The sequence below is a fragment of the Haliaeetus albicilla genome, chromosome 2, assembly GCF_947461875.1.
Source record: "Haliaeetus albicilla chromosome 2, bHalAlb1.1, whole genome shotgun sequence".
Taxonomy (NCBI): Eukaryota; Metazoa; Chordata; class Aves; order Accipitriformes; family Accipitridae; genus Haliaeetus; species Haliaeetus albicilla.
Window position 1 is genome coordinate 67,645,803 of NC_091484.1, and position 24,681 is coordinate 67,670,483.

Genomic DNA, 24,681 nt, shown 5'->3' on the forward strand with positions numbered 1-24,681 from the left:
AATATACTTCACATCTCTTTAGTAAATGAGCTATAGGAATAAGCAGACAGAAAGAAAATGGATAAATAGCTACCCTTTAAAGCTAAATTGTATATTTTGCATGCGGAAAACTAAAACCAAAGTACTTTCCTAGCACTTCTATGAATTCTAGTACTATGCATTTTTATATTAAACATTAAAACTACATTTTGCTAGGAATATTGCCTACCAAGTTTTGCCCCATATCAAACGTTTATTATGATTTGTAATCATCTCAAACTTCTAAGGAGTTGTACAGGAATTCCACTGTGAACAGAACGATTTCTTGCTAAATCTATTTACTGTATTGTTTAATCCTCAAATTTTATAAAAAAATGTAAGTGTCCTTCAGGCAGAAGTCTAACTATAACTTAGTCTAGTCTTCCAGTAAGACACAGCATTTACATTAAACTTGTCTCATCATTTTTTCATATCAAATAATTGTTACAGAAGTTTTCAGTATTCATGCACATGCCGTCATAAGCTTCAACCACAAAATTCTGATGTCTGGACACACTACTAATGGTGCAGGGTTTTTTGGTGGGGTCTTTTTCATTTGTTGGTTGGAGGTTTTTCAGTTACAGCTTTCTACCTATAAGCCAGGAAAGATGGCAACAGCCTGACAGTACTTTTGACCAAAAAGTTGTGTAATCTGTGAAATGAAAGTGATGGCACATCCTTATCATACCCTAGGAAAATGGACTGGGGGAAAGTCAGAGGTTTAAGAATTAGTAGTTTAACTAGGTTTAGGAAGGTATTTATAAAGTACAATATTTGAGGCCAAACATCTAACAAGTACACAAACACATAGCTCACTGCTAGGTGACAACGATCTCTGGTTTCCTCAGTGTTTTCAAGCTTCTGGTGATACATGAAGAATTATATATATTTGAAAAATTACTTTTAAATGAAATAGTTTTAGCATATACCTTGTAAAAAGTACTTTCCACAAAAATAAAAAATATGAAATAAAACATTGATATGATGAAAGGGAATGACATCTATAACATTTTTTAATTTATACTATTCACTCTCCATGAAGTTTGCAAAAACTCAAGTATAGTCAGAAGACAAATACAGAATGAATAAAACAAAAACTAACCTCATAAACAAAATACACTTTGGCTTTTACATAGATTCCCATGCGTACTACTGCGCGCACAGCAGCATTCATACCTGGGAAAAAAAAAGCAAAATCCCATTGTTATAGGTTATCCAGTATTTTTTATATACTATAAATTTTCAGTGTCTTCAAAAAAAACCCAACAAACAAACAAACAAAAAAACCCCAGAACATTAATTAATTCCTAAAGAAAGGCAATGATCAGCATCTATTAAAACAGAAATTTGCTTAATGACAGTGCAATCAGCCCGTGAATATGAAGGGTGCAGAACTATTTGCTTTGTTATAATAATTATGTGGATGCCAGTATGAGTGTTATGTGTGTTAATCGGAGATTAAATTGCTGCTGATTGTAAAACACCATTGTAAAAGTAACAGCTACTAAACCAGAAACAGAAAGTAAATTCACTTCACAATAATGATTAGTTTTCTATCTGAAATGTAAAACATTCAGCCAGTTAAAATTTAGCTTCTTCAAAGGAGAAATTACATGGTAACAGTTCTCGTTCCTGAGCTTTCCAAAGTAACACAGGCATATACACAGTATTTTCTAGGGACCACAGCCAAAGCTCCTGACATGGACAGGTGCCCACTTAAAAAGACAGATGTAGCAGTAAATTAACACAAGAAACACTGCATGGACTAATTTGACAGAAAAGTGCCTAAATGCCACTTTGCTTCCCAGAATTGTAAATTCACATTGATTCTCTACTCATAGAGATCTGACAAATTATACTAATGTAAAATCTTCAATTTAAGTCCAGCAATCAAACACGTAACCCCCTGAGCAACAGTGAAAGTTCCACTGGTCCCCTGACATGGGTCAAATGAATTTGTTATAACCCAACTCTTCACATATTGTGTTACCTTACTTATTATTCAGGAAGTTCCCAAAAGTAATAAACTAATTGCTTTCATACCACTTAAACAGACTCAAGAGATTATGCAAAGCATGAGGACAGAAAAAGTAGTTAGGCTACACTGAAAGAAATAGCTTCAGCACATCAGTTGAAAAGGGATGCCAGAAACACGACAGTCCAAAATATTGGGCACTGATTCTCCAAATCTGTTGCACTAAATATCAGAATAGCAAAGTAGTAGGTCACCTCTGCTATTCGACATAGGTGTTAAGTGTTCACCTATCTGGGGATATAAAAAGTCAGTAACTAGAATATATAAATCCACAACACAGTAAGCCATAAAGACCTATTCCTACAATCTCCACCACTATTAGACAAAATACTGAGCTATAAAAGCTTACCTGCCTGAATAAAGAATGAGACTGAGGTTTTCTGAAAGATTTATTACTTAGGAACATACCAGAAAGTCCCTGAAGTTTCCCAGTGCAAAACAAAAAATTAAGTTTGCCAAAATCAAAAGTTGCTTTGTCATTCGTATAGATGTCACTTAGCCTTAAGATTAAAATCACAAGTAATAGTGTTTTCACATCAATTCTGTATTAGGAAATAACAGCAAGAATTCTCTCAGCCAGAGAGACTGGCTGAGTCAGCCAGTGGCAGAGCTGGAAAATGTTCTTAAATGCCAAGACAGCTAAAAGCACAGCTTTGGACGATGAACTGGATGATGCCAAAGAAAAGCAGAGAATCTCATCTGACAAGCTGTACTGAAAAGAAAGCTAGCATGCTAAGCCTCAGATCAAAACAGATCTACTACACAGAGAAAAGTTATCTCCTCAGTGAAATGGTTTTCATAACAAAATTAACACACCCACCCCACCCCCCTCACACACAACGTTCCCTGGAAAGCAGAGACAAAGACCTTTAACTTTATAAAACTTGACAGTTCTTCACAGCACTGCCATTTTCCTCAAACAGGGAAGACATAAGCACAAGCTACTCCTTTCATGGAAGTCCACAGCTTGCTTTTATCAATGCACAACATGAGTGGGAAGGGGTTTTTTTTTGTTTTGTTGGTTGGTAGCAAGGTTTTTTGGTATCTTGGGCTTTGGGTTTGTTGTTTTGGTTTTTGAGGTTCAACTTTGTCACCTCTCCCATTTGGCATCTGAGAAGAAACACTGTTACAGGTGTCTAATAAATGTTCATTTACAAAGGCTCTAGTGTCTCATTCTGCAGTAGTCTCTGTATTCCAAGTGCCTAATTAGAATAAAGAAAAAGCATCTGTGATCCAAACAGGCTAAAGCAGAATAGTTTTGTCAGCAAAAGTAAATATTTAATAAAATAAGAAGAAATTAAATATAAACATTCACAGGTCTACCAAAGACACATACTTGTCTTTTATCTGTTTCTTGCTCACATTTCTGCTTTATTGATCATGTATCCTAGCTTTTTATCTTTAGCATGTACCTCTTTTAGCCAGCGTATTTTAAAGAAAGGTAGTAACTCTGGCCTCATTACAAATGCTCCAGATCTGCCATACCTTCATTATGTATAAGTTAGCCTACAAATGTTGATTTGGCTTAATGTTCATACTCCTTCTAAAACAGAGTAAAATATAAGCATTTATTTCTCAAAATGACAAATTAATTAATTCTTTCCATGTGACTATATTCATAATACAGCCACATACTTTCTTAGCAAATATTTTCCAGTTTCCATGTGTCTTACATGAAAAATTGATAAAATTCATAATTTATCTGCTGCAAGAAAGGGCAAAAGCCCAGGAAAAAAAACCACAAATTAGAGACAGAAAGCATCTTCTCAGTACCACCACTGTAACTTTATAAATTTATGCAACATACATTTTATTATTATTTGGCGATGTATACTTTATCTCTTTATACAGAAAAAGGACTTGGGTGTTTATTAGCAAGCTCCTAAAGAAGTGGCTTACATTGCAGAAGGGCTGAGGACTGAAGGGTATTATAATTTGATATTTACAAAATACAGTTAAAACACTGAAGCTTTAGACTTTTACATGTTGGCTATCTAAATCTGAATACACTACTTGCGGTGATTCAAGTATGTAAATACAGATAATTTCATGAAGTCTCTGTAGAACTTGTCTAACAAAATGTTGCTGTATTTGATTATTTGTGGAGTCTTACAATAGGATTTGTGAATTACCATAATAACTATGAAATGTAATTATATGCTTATTACTGAAAAAGATTTACCAGGTTAAACATGGATTTAGTCCTGAATAATAAATATAGCCTGATACACATAGGATTAGAATAGCAGCTTCAAAAGAAAGCCACAAGTAAAACCAGTATTTTTTTTATAATGTAAGAATTATTCAAAATCTTTCTGAATTACCACTTGCTTTTGCATTAAAGCCTTTGACAGAGCAAAAGATTTATTTTGCTCTTTTGGACTCACTTACATGGCTTTATATAATGTCTGAAAATAATTTAAGAGTTGATAATTTACTGTCCTTCTTGATATTGTCTATTCAATTGTCTTTGAAAGCAATAATTTTCATAGCAGGGTTGCAAACAGTACTACAGAAATCTTTAAATTATTTTAAAGGCACTCCCTTCCCCCAAAAGAATATTCCTCTCCCGTGCCTACATCCTGTTCCACATACATATGCACCACTACAACAGAGGAGTTTAAGTAAAATTAAAACACTATTCTGTGTTTAAGCCAAGTTTTCCTCACTTTAGTCAGCTAGACAGGCCTTTAAATAAATAACTGTAATACTAACCATATGAATGAAAAATCAAAACTATGCATCTTGGACAAGCATCAAGAAATACTTAAGTACCACCAATTTTAAAGATAAACACTGGCCTTAATGCATGCTTAATGACTTAGTGCATATGTTTAAGTGCCACCCTGAATAAAGTTCCATACTTAATAGACTATATAGCAAAGCACAGAAACTAAGGAAAATGTCTAAATATTACCAAACAGAAAGAATTTATTCAAGTATAGAAATGGATGTACCAGTAATGATGCAAGAGCCTATAATCACCAAAAGGAAAGATGAGAAGAAGCAGTCAAATGCAAGAACTGAACAAATGATTAAGAAAGCAATTTGGGTTTCTTCCATTTACTTTTAATTACCTAACAGGTTTCATTGCATATAATCACAATAATGATTCTGGATACCTGAAGAAAATACTGTACAATTTTTCTAAGCAGTAACACTGTATTAGATCAGAACATTCTACTGCTCAAATAGATACAATAGCATAACATCTAGACTACATACATATCTCCTTCTTCAAAATTAAGACAAAATCTTAAGAAACTAGTTTCAATCATAGAATCCACTAATTATAGAAGCAGTTCCTCCAAAATACTAAATGCATTGACATAGTTACACTCATCTATTAATAATTACATTCCTTAATTTTACATAAAAATTATATTTATATTATATAGATGGACACATATGTATGTATTTTATATTCATGTCTATACACACACTATTATTTGCTGGAAAAGGTGCCTTTTTGGGGGGCTAGAATTTGAAAATTCCTTCTGACTGTCTTCAAATTACTTAAGTGTTAACAAATAAACTCTGTAATTTGGACAACATAAAAGGAGTGTAGGTTGTTTTGGTTTGGGTTTTTTTTTTTGTGTTTGTTTCTTTTTTTTTTTTTTAATTCATTTTATTTGTTCAGTGGCAGAATTTCTTTTTCCATCATATGCTAGCAGGACAAGATCAGTGCATCTGTGCTACCATATTAAATATGTTTTGTGATGTTCCTTGGAAGCCTGTAATGCTTCAAGAGTAGAAATATGTAGATCTTTGCTTCTACGGTCATGGTCTGTGGTATTCCAAAACTCTGAAATCCAAGAGGCTACAGGGTTCTTTTTAGCTGTTTCTAAATTCAGTATTTGCTGAAGGAGTGGAGGTTTTTTTATTTGTTCAGTGGAAGAATTTTTTCTTCCAATATAAATTACCAGGACAAGAGCACTACATCTGGACTACTATATTAAATATGCCTCAAAATGTTGGGAAACCTGTAGTGCTTCAAACGTAGAGGCATGCAGATCTTTACTTCAGCAGTCCTGGTCTATAATATTCCAGACCATCAGCACATAATCCGTAAGTCCCTCTACTTATGCTGCCTTCCACAACACTAAATCTTTGAGTTTATCTCAAAAATAACATGGTCATATTCAAAGACAATAATCTTGAGCCAGTAAATTGGGCAACAGCTCTAAGTAGCCACAAACATATTATTCCCCAACAGTACACAATCACCTTCTGTCAGAAGCTTTCAGATGACATTGTTCCTGCTGCTGAGCCATACCTATCATGGTCCCAGAATAAGCAGCCAGATTGGAGGTTGTACGAACATAAGTGACCTACGGCGGCCAAAATTGTCTGTGGCAGCCACTGGCAACCAGCCTAAAATACAACCAGTGTACTTCATGACCTGAAGCAGACCATGGCTAGAGAGTCCCACAAAGCAAAGACAGAAGCATGACTTAGTCATTAGTCCACCATTTATTAGTCCATCTTTGAACTGCAACCGCTACAGTTTAGAAATAGCCCAGAAACAGAACTAACACTTAAATTTTGAGAATCAGTTGTCAAAACCTCTTTTGCCTCTCAAGGTATTTGTGATTATGGTAGAAAGTACTTGTTTTAGTTCACAATTTAACAGCTGGCTGGCTAACGTGATGGACTGCAACGTTTAGTACTTACAAACTTTAAGTGTACAAAATACACATCTATTTTTTCTGTGAAATAAATTGCTGATAAATTCTTTAACTCCACCAAACAAAATAATATACCTGTGTTTAAAATAAGGTGACTAAACCATAATAGTTCCAGTATGATATATACACATTCTCTAGTCCTTAATGTTGCATGGGTAGTAAAAAGGACAAACAAAAAAAACCTTGCAAGGAAATACCACAAATGTGGGGAAGTAATTTAAACCTTAACATGTCCTATACATAGAAAGGCTTGTGTAATTTACCTAATGCTACTTCTAAATTATTAAAAAGTACAATAACAGCAAAGGCAGTAACTTCTATTTTAAAACAATTTCAAGCATATTTTGTTCTAGGCTAAGAGTTACAGCCCAATCTAAATCAAGGCACCTATTGATATGAAGATTACGTGTTTACTGCAACACTAATGGGTGTCCTTTCCACTCAATTTCCTATGAGTTCAGTTTGCATTATAGATATTCTGAATATTTCCAGTGTCTAACAAATCTAAAAAAACCCAAAACCAACCAAAACAAAAAAAAGACTGGAACTCTTTTTTTTATATATATATATATATATTAGTATTTTTTTGCCTACTTCAGAGTTAGTAGTTTTGCCTCATGTACAGTTTGCTTAAACATATATTTTCAAACAGCTCTGTAGTAATAGCAGCATATTTTCTTCTGCTTATACTTCACAACTTCTCTCGCAAATTTGCCCCACAAAGGGCAAATGACCTTGACTGGGCATGACTCATTCTGTCCCTTGTTTAACCCCTAAACTAGCATGCAAACAGACTTGAGGTTGCATATTTTACACTTCTATACTGCTACCAAGATAAAAAGGATTATGAACCTCAAACGTGTTGTGTGACTCAGCTGAAACTATCAAGTCCTAATTTTTTTTTTTTCCTTGTTCTTCTAAGTTAGGACAACAACACTGCCTACAAAACCGGGAAGGCATCCAGTTTACTTTGGTCTTTGTGACAACCTCACTCCTGAGACAGCAACTTTCAGAGGCTGTTACTCTTTATCCCTCCACATAAACATGCCACAGTTGCAATTTGCCAGATAATAAAGTCTAGATATTACCCATGGCTTCTGCAAGTCCTTTAAATGCTTTAATTCACATAGTAGCAAGTGCAGATTAATGCTTTTATAAAGAGAGATACATCTGCGGCTGCATTATATAATCTCCAGCCATGTGGAAGCAAGTAGCAGGGCTCAGCCCCTCGCTGAACACGCTACCGCTGCTTGAGGCAATGCCCCGCCACGCTTTAAAATTAAAATGGCGATTTGGCGACCAGGCCATTAAAACAGAGATGCCTTGATTCACAGTCCCTCCTAGAATCATTTGGCAGTGGAATTGATGACACAGAGCAAACTGTGGATAAAACTTGAACAAGTGTAACCCCACGAGGGGCAAAAGATAAACCAACTAAGGGCGTCAATTTGCTTTTTCTCCGGAAACTGCAACATTTTCCTCTCCTTTTGGTATCAAATCCCTTCCAGCCCTGATTAGTTTCAGGTAAACCCGGGGGCTCCCCGTTATTCCGGCGGGCAGAGGGAGGGAGGATGCTTCTCCCAGCCCAGATGACGCAAAGAGGCGGAATCTGCAGCGACTCGCAGCGGATCACGTACACACCGGCGGCGGGGAGGGAGCGCGGAGACACTGGTCCATGCGAGCCACCACCGCCTCATGGACGCGCGGGGAGGGGAGGGGGGTGGGCTGCTGCCTGCGGCCGCTCGCCTCTTGGGAAATGGGACCGAAGGCCCCAGCCGCGGGGGCGGGGGGGGCCCCTGCACGTCCCCCTGTAAAAAGCTGGGGAAACTGGTCATTAAAGTACCGAGCCCACGCAAAAAAAAGGAAAGAGAGGCTTTCCCCCCAGTCTCTTCGCAAACGAACGCGAACGTTTCTTCTTTAAGCGAAAGTACTTTCGAGACACTGCCGGAAAAAAAAAAATTTAAAAAAAAATCCCGTAATTTAAGGGAAGGAGCTAAATGCAATCATCACTAAACAACTCGCCCGGCAGAAGCGGAGCAAGAGTCCTCTCAAATAGCACGGAGCGTTGCACATTTGAAATCTTTATTAACGGAAACTTCAAACTATTAATATAGATGAGATTATTTGCTAGAAAAGGGGAAACGAAACTGTAGGAAAACATGACTTCATGGCTAAGTATATTGCGATCAAGCCTCTTTTCTTTCCCTTCCCTTTTAATGTCCATAGGTCTTTTGTTCGCCCTGTCCTGTAGCTAGGACTCGCTCTACACTTATGAGATTCAGGAGGTGAAACACGTTTCCAACGTGCTCCTACGGAGCTAGAGAGTAAACTACGATCTGAGCGTTCTAAACCGTGGGCAGGAACGTAAAATTGTTCCTGGTGCCGAAACGAAGTGAAAAGCAGATGAGGCGAGGGCTGGCAGAGCCCCAGCAGCGCAGCCAGCCTCCCACCCGCCGTGCAAGGCGGCACGACCTCCTCCCCCGCTCACATCAGCCATCCGCTCTCCTTCCTCGCTCTCCTCTCCCCACCACCTCCCGAGGGGCGAAGACATTTTGCTGGTAAAAGATACTGGCGCGTTTCTACCTTCTTCCCTGCCAAGGCAGGCTCAGAGGAAATGTGATGGGAAGGGGAGGGAGGAGGCAGGGTAAGGGTATATAGTTTGTGAGCTCAGGCGCCCAGGCCGCGCAGAAGCGATTTCTCTTTTAAATGATCTTAGCAAGAGGCACAGCTCGAAGGCCAGGACGGAGAGAGGAACCCGAGAGCCACGGCAATCTCGTGTGCTCCGCTCCCAGACACCCCCCCCCTCTCCACTACCTCCACGTGCCCCTGCGCCGCGGCCGCCCCCGAGGCAGCCCGTGCTTCCTGCTCCCTCCTCGTAGGCGCTGCTACACCACCGGCTCCTTCCCCGGCCTCCCGCATGGGCGCCCTGCCCGCCCGGGAGGCCCTTCGCGCTCCTGCCTGCCTCCCTCCCTCATACCGTCCCCCGAGGGGCTCCCCACCGGTGCCCCAGTCCCCACCGTCTCCGCAGGCCCGCCCCTCCTCTGCCTCTCTTTTCCCTCGCTCCCGGCGTGAGCGGCTACCTTGGGCATCGCCGCCGCTGGTCAGCACCCCGATGGCCTTCCCGGTGCCCGACAGGTTCTCGAAGAACTTCGGCTGGTGATCCATGGCGCTGCGGGGGCGGCACCGGCGGGCGAGACGGAGCGAGGTCGCTGAGGGAGCCCCTTGCCGCCGGGCTCTGCCCTACTACCCGGGGTGCACGCTCCGATGGATCAAATATTTGGCCTCTGCGGAAAAAGAACCCGAAAAAAAAACCCGGTGTAGGCGTGTACTTGCAGACAAGTGTATTTCTATAGAAAAAAAAATGAGGGGAGGGGGCGGCTGTGTAAGAGAGCCCGGGGGGAAGAGAAAAAAAGAAGAAAAAAAAAAAAAGGTGAGGAGAGAGCGGAGGAGAGAGGCAGCTCTCACATCGCAGCCAGCCAGCCGCCCGCCTCTTCCCCAGCCGCACCCGCCGCTTCCTCTCCCCGCTCCCGCTGACAGCCCTACGCGGCGCGGCACCGCCCTCCAACGGCTCTTCAGGAGGGGCGGCTGACGGGCGGGCCAGGGGGCCAATGAGAAGGCGAGCTGCCGCCTCGAGCGGCGGCCGTTTGCGGCGGGCAGGGCGGGGCGGTTACGTTCCGAGGGAGCTGGCAGGTGGGGGCGGGGGGTGGGGGGTGGTGCGAGGCTGAGGGAGCGGTCGGCGGCGGGGGAGGGGCTGCAGGTGGGGGCGGGAGTCCCCGCGGCGCCATTCCCTTCCCTTCACCACCCCCACCCCCCGGCGCCTGAGGCGGGGGCGATGCGGGGAACATGGCTGGCGTCTGAGCGGGAGGGAGTTGTGTCGGCCGGAGTTAGCGCATCCTCCCTGCCGTAGCGACTGAGCCCCCGTCGCGCGTGTGGAGCCGCGGGAGCGGGCTGCCCGGGCAGCCCCCTTCCACGGGAGCTCTCCGCCGGCCAGAGCCTTGCCGGGGCGGCCGTCGGGGTCCCGGGTTGCGGGGCTCGGCTCTGCGGGGTGAGCCTAGGTGTGCCTTGCGCCGGTCGGGAGCGTCCGGCCCGGCCGTCCCGTGTGAGCGGTGCTGCAGGCCCCGGCGGGCGGCTGGGGCTGCCGGAGTGGGAGCGCCCGCCCGCCTCTGCCAGAGGCTCGAGTGGGAAATCTGCCTCCAGCGTGTGGGGTGCTCGCTGCCCGCTCCTTGTAAGGCGGCTTGGCCTGCCCTCTCACGCTCAGCTGTTGCTCGGAAGACTCGCATCAGTGAGCGAAGAACGCGGCGCCCGCTGTGAATGCAGAGTAAGCGAAGAGTTTCTCGTCCGGCAGGGTTTGTGTCACAGGGTCTGGTCCAGGTCTGCCTTGCCAGGCAGGGAAGCCCAAAGGCCTAGAGGTCCGTTCATTCTCTTTTTGCCTCTCTCATCCCTTCTCAGGTATGTCTTGCTGCTCTGGCATCCTGAAACCGCAGCAGATGTTCAGGTGCATGTAGGAAAAGGAAGTTACTTCCCCTAAGTATTTACAGCGTGGAGACAAAGGTTGAGTCTGAGGGACCAACAGAGGCCACGCAGGTGAGAGAAATTACTCTAGGCAGGAATCCCAGTCTTTCTGCCTTCCCTTTTGTTCTGTTGTGCACTGATGCATTTTCTTGGGGAGTGCTTAGCCGCACTGGAGTACAACAGAATAATTCTGTTGATCGTAACAGTGTGCGTAGTCACAGAAACAGCTTAAGACCACAGTTTTGTTAATTTAAGTAAATAAAGCTGAATTATCCCCCATACAGTTCTTTGCGGTACTTGGTATAAGTAAAAGCATTTGCAGAAACGGAGGCTAAGCTACTGGTGCAAAATCATAAAGCAAGTCAGGGAGAGTCAGGAACAGCAGCAAAATGCTGACTCAAGTTTTATATTTTAATTGCTCTAATAATTATTGTTTTATTCAACGTCTTCATCACATCTTAGACTTAACTCAGATTGTAAAAATACACATGGTCATCTTGTCAACTTTCACACAGACACACGCAGAAGTACAGTCATTTGAGTAGTTCAGTCAAAATTACTCATAGATAAATGTTCGAAGAAACCATACCTGCAAGTAGATATCTATACCTAGTATGTGGGCAGCTCGCGTTTGCAAATCTACTCAGAGGCTAGAATGAGTGTGTGATTTGACAATGGAAAAGACACATTGCCAAATTGTTTGCGTACATGAACAACAGTGGTTCTACAGGGAATTTACTGTATTCTTTCCTGAATCTCAAGAGAACTCTGAGTCATAGATTATAATGAAGGTGAACTTTTGTTACAGAAATGTATAAATTGCCATAAAGTCCCACTCTGTTCAAAGGGTTCTGGTTTGAATTAGAATCACAGTAGTTTCTTGGAGAGTAGCTCTGCAAAAGCTAAATTAAGGTCTTTGAGTGATTTGGGGCTTGATCCAAAGTCTGTAAAATCAGTAGGAAGGCCTTTGGCTAATATGAACTATTAGGACTACTTTAAGATAGCGGACCAATGATAGTTTGTCCTCTGAGTAACACTTTTGAGGAAGCTTTGCATTGGTTGTTTGCTTTGATGCAGGTACTTAGCCATTCTTTGGAATTGGCTTACTTTGTTTTATTCAGTGTAGCTAAAGCATTCACACTTTGTCTGGAAGTAGACTTGTCCCTCGTGCTTCCAAATACAGCATTGATGCTAAGGAGCTATTATTTTCTGAAGGTATTTTTTCTCCAATTGCCTTATGGTACATAATGAACTTAGAAGTGATGTCTTTTTTTTCAACCTTGTCTAACTAGGAAGCTGCCTATGATTTCACTGTTTTCATCATTTATTATAGCTACTGATTGTTCTTCAGCAGAGCTCCTGGGGAAGAATTGTATTTTGTTTGTGTCAAGTCATTAAAGTAGAGGTGGGAGGAGAGGAAACAATGTGGAACTGTTTGTTCCTGAGGCTGTCTTGATATACTTGTATATCTTCCAGCAATACAATTGCCTATAATCCTAAAAGGAGTGAACTCTTGGCTTAAGTATTGAAGGTTGTTGGGGGAAACAGTCTTATTTAATCTCATGGGATTTAGTTGCAATGCAGCTAGGTACATGCGTATAAATCATACTGACACTAAGAGAATAGGCTTTTTTGAGATATGCAAGCTGATAATAAAGAAACTGCATATCTGAATAAAACCTCAGCAGGTAATTTGCACACTACATTAGGTGCTCTAATTGTCCTCTTACTGTAATACTAAATAGAATCAGTTTACATGGGATAGGGAGAGAACAGGTGGGTTTTGACTCTTTCCTGATACTGACCATTGCAGATGCTCTGCTGCATCCTTTTTCCATTGCCTGTTTGTTCCCTGTGCCATCTAGATCAAGCCATCTAGATCAAGCCTTTCTGCCCATCTTTAAATCTTACCACTACCTAAGAAATCCTGACTGACCCTTTAAAAATACTTTGGATTGCTACCCACCTCAGCTTACTGTGCCAGTATTGTTACACATGCTGCCTTTAAACTGTAAAACAGTTCATATCATGGATGTAATGTCGCCAATGCATCCAGTATTTCATTTGGCACATCTTCCATTGAAATTAAGTTAAACTATGAAGAACAAGTCATGTCCAAAAAGAACGAGATTATTGCATAAGTTACAGAGCTGAATGAATGATTTCCAGCCAAGTGAAACTGCAGCTAGACCTTTCTTTCATATGTGGATTCTCTGGCATCTAGTGGTACCTGAGCCTATGCTTCAAGTTTGTCTGAGGCGCTTATAGGAGGCATTTCTTCTGTCCAGCTGTCGTTTTTTCATAAGACTTGTGAATCATGAAGACAATTAATTTTTCCATATTCAACTTTTTAATATTATTAAAAAACAGGGATAGAACAGAGAATGAGATGGAAGGATTTACAGTAATTCCATCATTTTGAAATGAAACAGGCTTAGTCATGGAATGCATAGATTAGCATGAAAACAAGGAAAGAATAAGTCATTGAGATACCATTTCTGGGCAGATGGTGACAGTGGTTTCTTTAAGAGAACTGACTGCTTTCTTCTGTTAATACTACAACATTGCCTGGCCCTATGTGGTGCATATAAACTCTTGTACTACTTGGTCTCTCTCCTATTTGTTTTCATCCTTCAATTGTGTCATTCTAACAGTAAAAATTTTGTAGTACAGGGGCTGGATTCTATGGGTTTGGGGTTTTTTTTCATTTCTTTCTTGCATAATGACAGTCCTAGTGACACTAACATACACAAGGCTTTCTTTATGCTAGAAATATAGGGTGTAAATGAGAGGAAATCTAGAACTAGTATGAGACGAGATACAGGAAAATCTCCAGGAGATTTTAATAAGGGACTTGCTATTACGGTTGGATGAGGAAGGAAGGGAGATGAGAGCAATGGAAAGCTCACGCAGATTTGAGAAGGGGACATGATTGTATCCAGAATAGATTAAGTCTTTTAATAAATATTCGAACAAGGTTTTCTGATGTATTTTTCTTGTTTTCACCTCCAGTTGGTATTGATTTTGTTAGGGAGAGAGCAGCAATTAACATAGCTTTGGAGAGGAATTTACTTAAAACTCTGGCCAGTGCAGACATTATGGAAAAGGTGATCAAAATATTAATCTGTTACTCCCCAGTAGTCATATAAAATGCATCAAAATCATTTTCACTGTAAAGATGCATAATATCCTGAGTCATTGTAATATCAGCTTTTAAAAGAGAGGGAGTTGTATCACTGGTCTGTGAATATGCCCATCTTACACAGGGACAAAAATACTTAGTAACGTACTGTAGCAAGTGTAAGCTGTTTAAACTGCCCAAGTCAGCGCAAGAAGTGGGAAAGTATGTCAGCTATAAAGGATGTTTATTATTTTCAGTGAGGGATGATAGTGTAAAATGTCACCATGTTCATTGTGAAAGAAAATCACTTACTGAACATCAGCTACAACTTTAATGTTAAATGGCTGTTGCTTTGAATTTGCTGTACCTGACTCATCAATTGAGAGTTTAGGTACTAATCTAAGGCTTTAATGAAATTCCCACTAAAATCAAATGGCAGGACTTTTTGATTGTACTTGAATCAGGCCATGTATAAAAGAAAAGCGCAAATCTAATCCCTAAGTTTACTTAACTATAAATGTTCTATATTAAAAAAAAGAAAAGAAAAACACAATGATTGAGCAGTATTTTTCTAGATGTTATTTCCTCCACAATGTTTTTGTTTAACTCAGAATCTAAATGTAAATAATGATTAAGCAATAGCACATTAATTCCTAGCAAAAATATTTTGACTGGGAATGTTGTTATACAACTTCAAAACCAAGAAGTATTGTTCAGCTCTTCGTACCTTTGAAGCCTTCACATTTTTATGGAGAATGTTCTATAAATAGTTATGTGAAAAATGTGTCAGTGTGGTCTTTAGACTTGATAGTTATTTCTTCCATGGTAAATTCTTGTGTCTTTTCTTAAGTGACATGTACAAAAATTTCTAATTTGTGCTCAGTAGGTTCATTATGTGGCATTGTTTTTTCTTCCTCCTGCTGCTAGCTGCTAATTTCAGTGTTCAGTGCCACCACTGAACAAATATTATTAACATGCTATGTATTGCTGTGTTATCTAACTTTCAAACTTTGATTCTTGGGAAAAAAAGAAAAAAAAAGTTCTAAGCCCCTAAAAATGCATATTTCTGTAGTTTGACATGACTGGATTCCACTTCTTAATTTCAAAGTATGTTTTTCTTGTTTTATTGGGTAGGAAAATTCATGACTGAGCTAAGCACCACCCAAAAATATTGCAGATCAAAGAGGATTTGTGTTATTGTGAAAGATATGTTGTGTCAGATATACTAGGTTTGGAATAATTGAGCCATGCTGGTCATACATGTATCATAATTGCTCAGAGGTTTAAAAAACTCAGAAACAGAAAAAACTGCCTAAGACACTTCATTAAAAGGAAACTTTGTGCTAATTAAATGGTTAATGAATCATACAATTGACTAAGTTATTTCTCCTGGTTTGGGGGAGAAGAATACTTAAGCCTTTCTTTCTCACCTAGAAAACTTCCCCAGTGAGCCGTCATTTGGCGCCACAGGATAATTTGTAAGCTTGCTGTACTATGAGCCACAAAAGGTATATGTCTGGTTGGGAAATGGGTAGGGCCATGTATACATGTTCATAGTCCGCATTAAAAGGATATAGACTAATCATGGTATTCTCAGAATGTAGTACTTCTGCAGCTTTCTCTTAAGCAGTGCAAATAATCTTAAGATATTGAGGAGAATTCTTACTATTTATATGATGTGAAATATGTTTGTTTAATGCTCAGTATAAAAATATGATCAATAACCTTAGAACATTGTCTAGAACACAGAAGTTTCTTGTAGATGAGTGCCCTAACTACTTGATTATTAGATGGTATTATCCTTTGCACAGTACTTCTGGATTAGTGAATCCTTGTAACAACTTCAGCAGGAGTGTCCTCATCCAGAAAAATACCCTCCTGACTGATAGGGTAGATTGTGGAGGAAGGCTTCAATGTACCTGGGCAAAATTGATCTCAGGAGTGTCACTTTCTGGTCATATGCTGTAATTGTTAGGCTATACTGTATAAAAGGTGAGCACTGTGGAATTTTACATGGAGGGCACTTCTGTTGAAGAGTGGATGATACTAAGGAGTTCTCTGAAGATTTGTTGTATCATATTCCTCATCAGAGTTTGATTGGAATAATGCTTAGTCTTTTGTTTCCGAAAAGGCACGAATGCAGGACACATCAAACTAAGTGCTTATGTGGATTGGGGCCAAATGGACAATTTGGCCTGAAGCTGTCTCTGATTTCTTCCCTCAGCAGAAGTGATGGAAATAACAGCAAGGGAAAAAATTCTGAAACAACTAGGAGAGATAAAGAAGAATTTACATGATTTGTGTAACTTAGGGTTGCTTAGGAAAAAAGTAACCTCTTCCCCTATTTTATGACCTTGGGGATCATTTTTATGTGGAAAAGAAAAACAACAAAAAAAACACAGAAATGTTTTTCTCCTTAAAATTATATATCCTTAATTATACTTCAAGAAATGATACCACTAGTAATGGTCTAATCTAATATAATTCAATTGGTTTGGTAAGTGTAACTTTATTTCTAAATGTAAGCTCTGATGTTCTACAAATATCACAATGGTGTTCCCTTCCACAAAGTCTTGAATTTTATAATCCAGATTTAACATGACCGTATAATTAAGGTAATATAAAAGTAGTTACACAGTTACTGATATGATGAATTAAAAATGCAGTGCCCCCAAATATTTGTATATGCAGCAGTTCTCCCAAATATGCAGCAGTTCCCATGATACTGGAGAATTTTAGTTTATGTAAAATTAAACTAATTGAAACTGTGGTTTATGTTTTGCAATCTTTACGTGTTTTATAATACATGAGAGAAACAAGTGAACTTGGTCTCCATTACATTGTAAATACTCAACTTCCCACTTACTGTATGTTTCTGCATAAGTTATAGTATTTATATTATTAATACTGATAAACAGTGGATTTGATACATATTTCTCATGGGATCCTTTTCCCTTTGAGGATAAATTTCACTCTTTACAATAGAGGTTATACATGTTTTCTTTGCAGTTTTGTGGCTTGCCTGAAAATGGAAGCTCCAGCAATGCTTAAATAATCTAGGTGGTCGTGGAGACTTCAGGCATCCATTAGTGATGGGTTGCTCAGACAGATAAAATGATACATGACTGGACTTTTTATTGTAGCTGCTATGACCCTAGTCCTTCAAAGGCTCTTGTTATTCAGTGTGGTGTCTTACTACTGGATGGAAAGAGGATTCAGTATTCAAAAGGCCTGAATCTAATAGAAACATTAATTTTGGGGGGATGTGAGATGGGGGGGGAGAGCATAAATGGTCGAAATGGAATGTATTGCAGAGTGTACAAGCCATCTTTGTCTCCTCCACAAACTGTCTAGGGAGTACAGTGCCACAAAGTTGTCTTTCTGCAGGACTGAGGAGACTAGAAAAGCAATTTTGCTAGTAAAGCAGATAGTGGGGCCATCATTGGAGCTTGTGTGTTAGCAGCCAGCAGTTTCTGAGAGAGATTACAAGTACTTAGAGAAAGCAATAAAGTTAGGTATTTGGTCTGAAGAATTTGCACTTCAAGAAGCAGTCTTTACCTTTGATTTTTTTGTTATTGTATTCTGTTATGGTGTCATGAATAATATATAACAGCAAGGATGGTTTCTTCAAGAGGACATGTTTATTTTTACTTATACTCTTTCCTGGTCAGTCAATACCTTTTATTTCCTGGCATGCGCTTGCTCTCTCACTCTTTCTTCTCCCCACTCCAGCCTTCTTTTTCATCCTTTCAGTTATTTTTCTACGGTCTATTTTCCCTTGCTCCTCCTTGCTTTCACTACTTGCAGCTTCCTTCTCATCTCTTTCTTCCTTTCTTCTTAACGCTGAAGATAAGAAGAATGTCAGCAGTTTTTTCACTCCTATTGATAGTTTTAGTATGGTGGTTAACTGGTACAAATTTCATATTCTTGCTCCCAAATATTTTTTATGACATTGATTTGAGATCATAACTGATGATGAAAAATATGGAATGTTTCCATTTGTGGAATAAGAAAAATAGCCTTTAATGACTAGCAGAGTCATTTTCATTTGCAAGAAGCCAGTCTGGATGCCTTAAGCAATGTGGTCTGGTTTCTTCCTGTGAATTAATAACATCTTCTCATTTCTCCTGGCCTGTGAAATTTAAATAGTTAGCAGAGATATATTTAATATTGATTTCTTGTAAAAATGTATATGTATGCATCCTTTGCTCAGAGTGACACCAGAAAAAGTCTTATCTCACATTCTGTAGCACAACACCCCCACCCTCCCCAAACAAACAAACAAACAAACAAACTCAAACAAAAAACATGTTGCGTATACCAGAACCTATAGTTTAGAAATACTTGGACAGGCATAACTGAGAAGTTAAGTAACATATTAAACTGTGGAACAGAGCTGAGGAAAAAAAAACTAAAACAAAACACCAGATTGTTTTTGCTTTTATTTACAGAGTTAAGAATGTTATAAACTTATATGGACTGTAGTATTTAAGAGTATGTGCTAGTGCTAAGAGCATATTAAATATCTGGCTTCTCACATATTTGTTTTTTTCTGGACTTGCGTTATAATTCCTTGGAATTCCTTAGAATTCTGATAAAGAAAAATCGATTTCTTGATTGTTTATGCACGTGACCAAAGTCCTTTTATAATATGTTTGAGTAATACCGTTAGGATCATTATGTGAAAATAATCGGTATGTTATGAATAAAATGAATGGTGATTGTTGTGATCAGACATAGATGGAGCATGTTTAATGTTTACAGTCGGTTATCTTAGGCTCACCGTTTCCATTCCAGGAAGGCAGTGTTTCTTTGGTGTTGAATGCCTCTGCTGTTGAGACTGAATGCTTCACGCAATATCTTGTCTTTAAAATATAAATGTTGTGTATTAAATAGTTGCTTTAAAAAAAAAAGTAAACAACTGCTAAAGGAACAATAACAACAGCTCACTGGAGACATTAAAAAGAAAACCTTCTTACCACAAAGGAGAACGAATATTCTACACAGATGAAAAATTAACTCATTAATTAACATGATATAAGAGGTTATCTGTCATGGTATTTACTCTTTGTTATTGCTTTTGTGAGTTCAGAACTTCATCAAATTAGATTTTACTATCAAAACCAAAGAGGCAAGTTAGCTCACATCAGCAGCTAGCTCAGTTTTGTGACATGCTGGAATGAATTCTAAAGGAGTAGACGGCAGTAGGAAAGGTCATTGGGAGTTTGGGAAATAACGTGTGGTGAGCTAGAAGGGCATCCACTGAATTCCAGACAGGATGAGCCCCACAGAGTTAGTAGTATTTTAGCTACTTCTGGGAATCAGTGGTCTAGATCTTCTAGTCTTCCTCCCTGATACACTTGTTCATAGCCAGTCTAATTCCTCCATGAGGTCAAGATCTGCTCCTGTGAAGCTCGTTCTGTTTTAGTGGCACAAGGTGATGCTCACCAAGCCTGAACCAGACACCTGTGGCAAAGTGCTTCCATTTTTCTAGGTGACTGAGAGGGACAGGAGTTCCCATCCCACCCTTCAAACAATTCTGCTGCAATGCCATTGTCCTTATCTTGGGATCCACAAGTCCTTAAGGATTACACGTGTACCATATATATAAAGCAAGCGGCTGCCTTAGGAAACCCTGATACTTTCCAGTATGTAGGGCCAGACTAGGGTGGATTACTGAAAGTTAAATAAGCAGAACAGAGGACAAAATTAATCACATAAGGATAAGTAAGACAGGAACAGAGACAGCAGAGATAATGTCTGCTAGGGAAAACATTTTAATGCCTTCTTAACCTTCATACTGCCACCAATAAAAATAATTTATCAACAATCACAAAAGAATGTGAGCTGCTATGATGAATATTTACTTTTCTTACAACTTCTACCTTGGAAGTTTCCAATTCTGGACAAAGCCCAGAATTCAGTGTTAGCCCTGCTTTGAGCAGGATGTTGAATTTAGGTCTTTTGAGGTCCCTTTCAACCTAAAGTGTTCTATGATTCTATAATTCTAAATTTTACACAATTTTGTACATTACTAAGAAGATGAATGTGTGTAATACCTTCTTAGCCATATGGGTTAGAAGGCAAGTATTCATATATCTTTAAGTGCTTTTACAAATAATCTGAAAGATAAAAGCTTTGGTTACTAAAAGTATTCAGAAGCTATTGTTTTCTTCTTGTTTCCAAAGTTCATTGTATCCAAGTGCTAGTATGAAGAAGTAGCTGTAAAAAAAAACAGTGGTGCAGAAAATTCTTTCCAAGACAAGCCGAAAACTACTGCTCATAGTTGTGTTCTTATACTTCTTGTCATTTGTACTTTCTTTCTGAAAATAGTTTTCTTTTATTATTGTTTCACTGGGCTTCAGTCTGTAGCTATCACTGGACTCAATGCTTTCACAGAAAAATTTAAATAGAAATTTATTGTCAGAAGCAAATAAATAAAGTCCCCAGTCCTATACACAAGATAATTAAGTACTGCTTTGTGTCTGTAAAAGTCAGAAACATGGTTCTAGTGGTTTTCCTTAGCAGTAATGTCTAGTGCCATGAATCAAGGCCTGTGCCACAACCCTGTAGCACAGAGAAACCTCCTGTAGGACAACACAGAAAGAGGTTGATCCCCTACCAGTGTCACAGATTTGGGGTAGTGAAGCTCTGATTTAATTTTTTTTTTTTTTTTCTGATGAGGGAAGGTTGGCACAGGTTTCATAACATTGCTTTCACAAGTGTTATGGTACAGCTACATTCAACCTTTTTCTCCAGGGAACTGGAAGGTCCGTGTGACTGACCTCTTCCTCTGTGTCTCAGTGTAGGATGTGACAGTACTTTGGGGTATGGTATAGTGTATTGCATGAAAAAAAGAGTGTCAATTACAGGCTAAAAACATCTGAAGGAGGTTATACGCAAGGTTAGACTGCCAGCTGTGTTGCAGCTGCTCTGAAAATATTTTTGTTTTAAGAAAGAACCAGTGTAGTTTTAGAAACTTGGGATCCTGAGAGGAAACTCTTACTGTGCAGCTGACAGGGTGAGTTGCATGAGTCAGTGCAAGATTGTGATTAATGAGCAGACAGGGATCACTTCATAGTTTGAAGAGAGGCAAACCCAGGGGGGTGCCTAGATATCCAAGTTAAAGAATTTAGAAGCATGAAGAGGCCAAAATAACTGAAATTGCAGTCATTTTCTTTGTAATTGTTAGGGCCAGAATTTCCCCAAAAGCCATGCACACTGGCAAGAGGCCACAGTCTGTGCTGCTGCAGATGATATGAACAAGTGATAGGATGTTGCTGCAGAGTCAGGGCAGCAGTGAAAATGAAAGTGAAGATAACTTGCAGAGTGGGGCTGACAGTAGGCAGCAGAGTCAGGAGCAGCAGTGCCTGACATGGTACCCTCGAGTAGCCATCAGTCAGCAAACACTTGGAGAAAGTGTAATGACTGTCCTTAATAGGAAGGACATAATATGGGTGTTGGAGGGAGAGACAACTGACACATGTCCGGTACAAGGTTCACATTAAGAGGGCATATGGGGAGAGATTTGTTCTCTGTTCTTTATACTGGAGCTAATTAAGTTTTACAACCATTCCAACCTTGTGATGAGTTGGCATGGTGTCACGACCCAGACTGGACAGACCAGGGAGTCGTGTTTAATTCGAAATTCCCTTGGGCCAAATTAAGGTGAAATGACACCAAAGGATCAGTTAAAGATTTTATTCATGACAGAAGCAGAGCGAACTGGGGAGTTGTGGTAGTAGGTGGCAGGGTTTCTCACAACAGGAACTGGCATAAGACTACTGTAAGCCAGGTAACCTAAGGTAACCACATACATCAATTCAGGGAATAAGGAGATCCCTCCCGTTGAGTCACGAGGTTCAGAGCAGACCCCCTTGCTTTCTAGACTCCTCAGAGAAGGGCCCAGGGGCGGCTGGATCCACTATTAGTCCCAGGCTTGGTCAATGGTTTTATGTCTTAAAGGGATGAGGTGTAGGGATTGTGGAAGAGGAAAGAGGGAAGAAGACAGAGAGAGAAAAAGGAAGAGAGAAAGATTTCACTGCTCCTGGGTCCAGCGTTGGTCCAGTCAGCCGAGGGGTCCCGTCCCGGTGGGCTTGCACACCCGGGGCTTCAGTTTGTGTCCTTTTATCACCCTTACCCCTCCTTTGGGCGGGCACTCGAACTTAGTAGGCTACTGAGCAGTTTGTGAGCCTTTGGGCTTGGGGGTCGTTTGTGGAGTAACTTCTCCTTCCCTGCAGACAGGGCCATTGTTTGGTCTTTGTACCAGAACAGCTTATCAGAACAGGGAGCTGGACCCTCCAGCACGCCCTCCCCCTCCTGTTGCTGATGTCTGAGCTGATGGGCTTTTCACCTTGGTTCCTGGCTGTGCGGGGTTTGTCTTTAGGCAGAACTTGCCCCACCACAATGTTTGAGACATTAACTCTTTCAGTCTCTCACACATGGTCATGTTTGCAGCACAGGCTCCACTCTGTTGTGGGTTAGGTCTTCAAGTTAAACTTCATTTGCATGAGATAACAGGCAGTTCCTGAAAGTTATAAAATATTTCTTATTTCCTTTTTCCCTATGACACTCAGAATGGAAGTTCAGTTTAATAAGATCATAGAAGGTTGAGGTAAAATGGGTGTTGTTAATACTCAAATGTATTGGCATAATAATGCTACCATAACTCAGTTTACAAATGTCTACATGTTAAGGAATAAATATATATATATATATTGTTTTGAACTATATTGAAAGGAACACGTTGTAAAGGTAAGGGTAGGAGAATTTAATTTTTTTTTCTAATTTTCTTTTTAGTATTTAATGCCATCAGTATATATAATGTGCTTACACTGGCAATGTACATTTTATGATGGAAAGGTTGGATCCATATCCAAACTGCTGTAATATATATCAATATCTGCCTTAGAATGTGGTAGATGCAAAAGCACTTCCTCAGTTCAAAGATGTGGGAATTTTGTTTAGTAATTTATTATTTGTCTTAGTTGAATTCATTCATTGAAGAAGTTTGATTCTTGTATTGATAACTGTGTGACTTGAAGGGGTTATTTTTTCTGCTGGAACACTGTCTGCACTCTGCACATTGACCTGTGACACAGGTCAGCTGAGTGAACAGCTTCTGATTCAGATGAAGCGTGAATAAGACAGTGTAATGAATATGCCATAAAAGGTGATCAAAACCTCAGAGCTGTGTTTGTTCTTAAACTTGGTGACAAAGCAGTAGATCTAAAAAGGTTAGTACTGGTTACCTGGTTATTCTCATTTTCTTTGTAAAAGATAAGGGTTTTTTCCCAAGCCATTTTTGAAAGGATTTCTGAGGGGATCTTGGGGATTTGGGAAAGTCATACTGAAATGAGGTGCGAGGCTGCCTGTGAAGACTTGCACCAGATTTAAAAAAAAGAAAAGGTCAAGAATGGTAAGGAAATGAGACAGATATGGTATTACAAATATTTTTACCCTTTTCATCCTTGTGCAATCTAAATTAAGTATGAATATTAGAATCTTCTGCAAAGTCTCCTGATTTGTTTTAACATCTGTGTTTCTCTGAAGAGGTAGGTTGAAAACCAGTGCCTAGAAACCTCACTGGCAAAGATGTTACAAAACACTGTTCATTCACAGTATCCCTCTTTCTCTTCTTCAAAACTGTCAGTTTCATAGATGTTATCTTCTTATGTAGGATTTCAAATAATCAGTGAGCTGTTTGGAAAAACGTGCCAGTATGCAGTGCTGCCAATGCCTGTTAAATACTATGTGAGCATTTAAAGGTGTTTCGCTATTTAGGGTCTTGTCTGTCTAATGGAATGCAGAGGTTTTTGTTCGGTTGGTTTGTTGTTATGTTTTTATAGATACATAATTTACATATGGATGATCAAACTGAAATCTCAGAATTCTTTATGAATGACCTGGAAGCCTGGCAGAATGGCATTGTGGAAACAGGCATATCTTTTCACACATGACTGGCTAGTTAGCCTTGTAACTGCAGTGGTAAAAGTGCAGCAGTGCAAATGTGTGGTATGAGATGTGCATTGGAAAAGCATTAGGCTGTCAAAGGTTCATATACCTATAACTTGATGAATGTACTGTGAAATCAAGTAGTGTAACTGATATGCTTGCTTTTTAGCCTGAACACAAGATTTGGAGGGCTGTATCCATGATATCTATTTTATGAAAAAGGGACCCCCCCTTTTTTTTTAAAAAAACCCCACAAATAAACATGAACATATTTACATGCTGGTTTGCATCCTTTTTATTAAGGCTAAATGTATTATAGTAGTTCAGAAAAAATATCTTGACAAAAATAAGTT

General features: G+C 39.7%; 1 protein-coding gene and 1 long non-coding RNA gene across 5 annotated transcripts in view; one reads left to right on the plus strand and one right to left on the minus strand.

The window, feature by feature from the left end:
* Window positions 1-10,279, minus strand: part of PFKP (phosphofructokinase, platelet) — a 47,168-nt gene extending 36,889 nt beyond the window's left edge. The window contains exons 1-3 of one of the 4 annotated variants that reach the window (XM_069778150.1): window positions 10,207-10,279; window positions 9,822-10,025; window positions 1,121-1,194 (exon numbers count right to left, since the gene is read on the minus strand). In XM_069778150.1, coding sequence (XP_069634251.1) covers window positions 1,121-1,194; window positions 9,822-9,906 — 159 coding nt within the window. In that variant the 5' untranslated portion in view covers window positions 9,907-10,025; window positions 10,207-10,279. Of the gene's footprint in view, window positions 1-1,120; window positions 1,195-9,821 lie in introns of all 4 variants that reach the window. The other 3 variants (XR_011323742.1, XM_069778152.1, XM_069778151.1) reach the window with 3 other exon arrangements.
* Window positions 10,280-10,428: 149 nt separating this feature from the next.
* Window positions 10,429-24,681, plus strand: part of LOC138684464 (uncharacterized) — a 77,721-nt gene continuing 63,468 nt past the window's right edge. Inside the window, exon 1 of the long non-coding RNA XR_011323743.1 lies at window positions 10,429-11,269. This is a non-coding gene — a long non-coding RNA (uncharacterized lncRNA). The remainder of the gene's footprint in view (window positions 11,270-24,681) is intronic.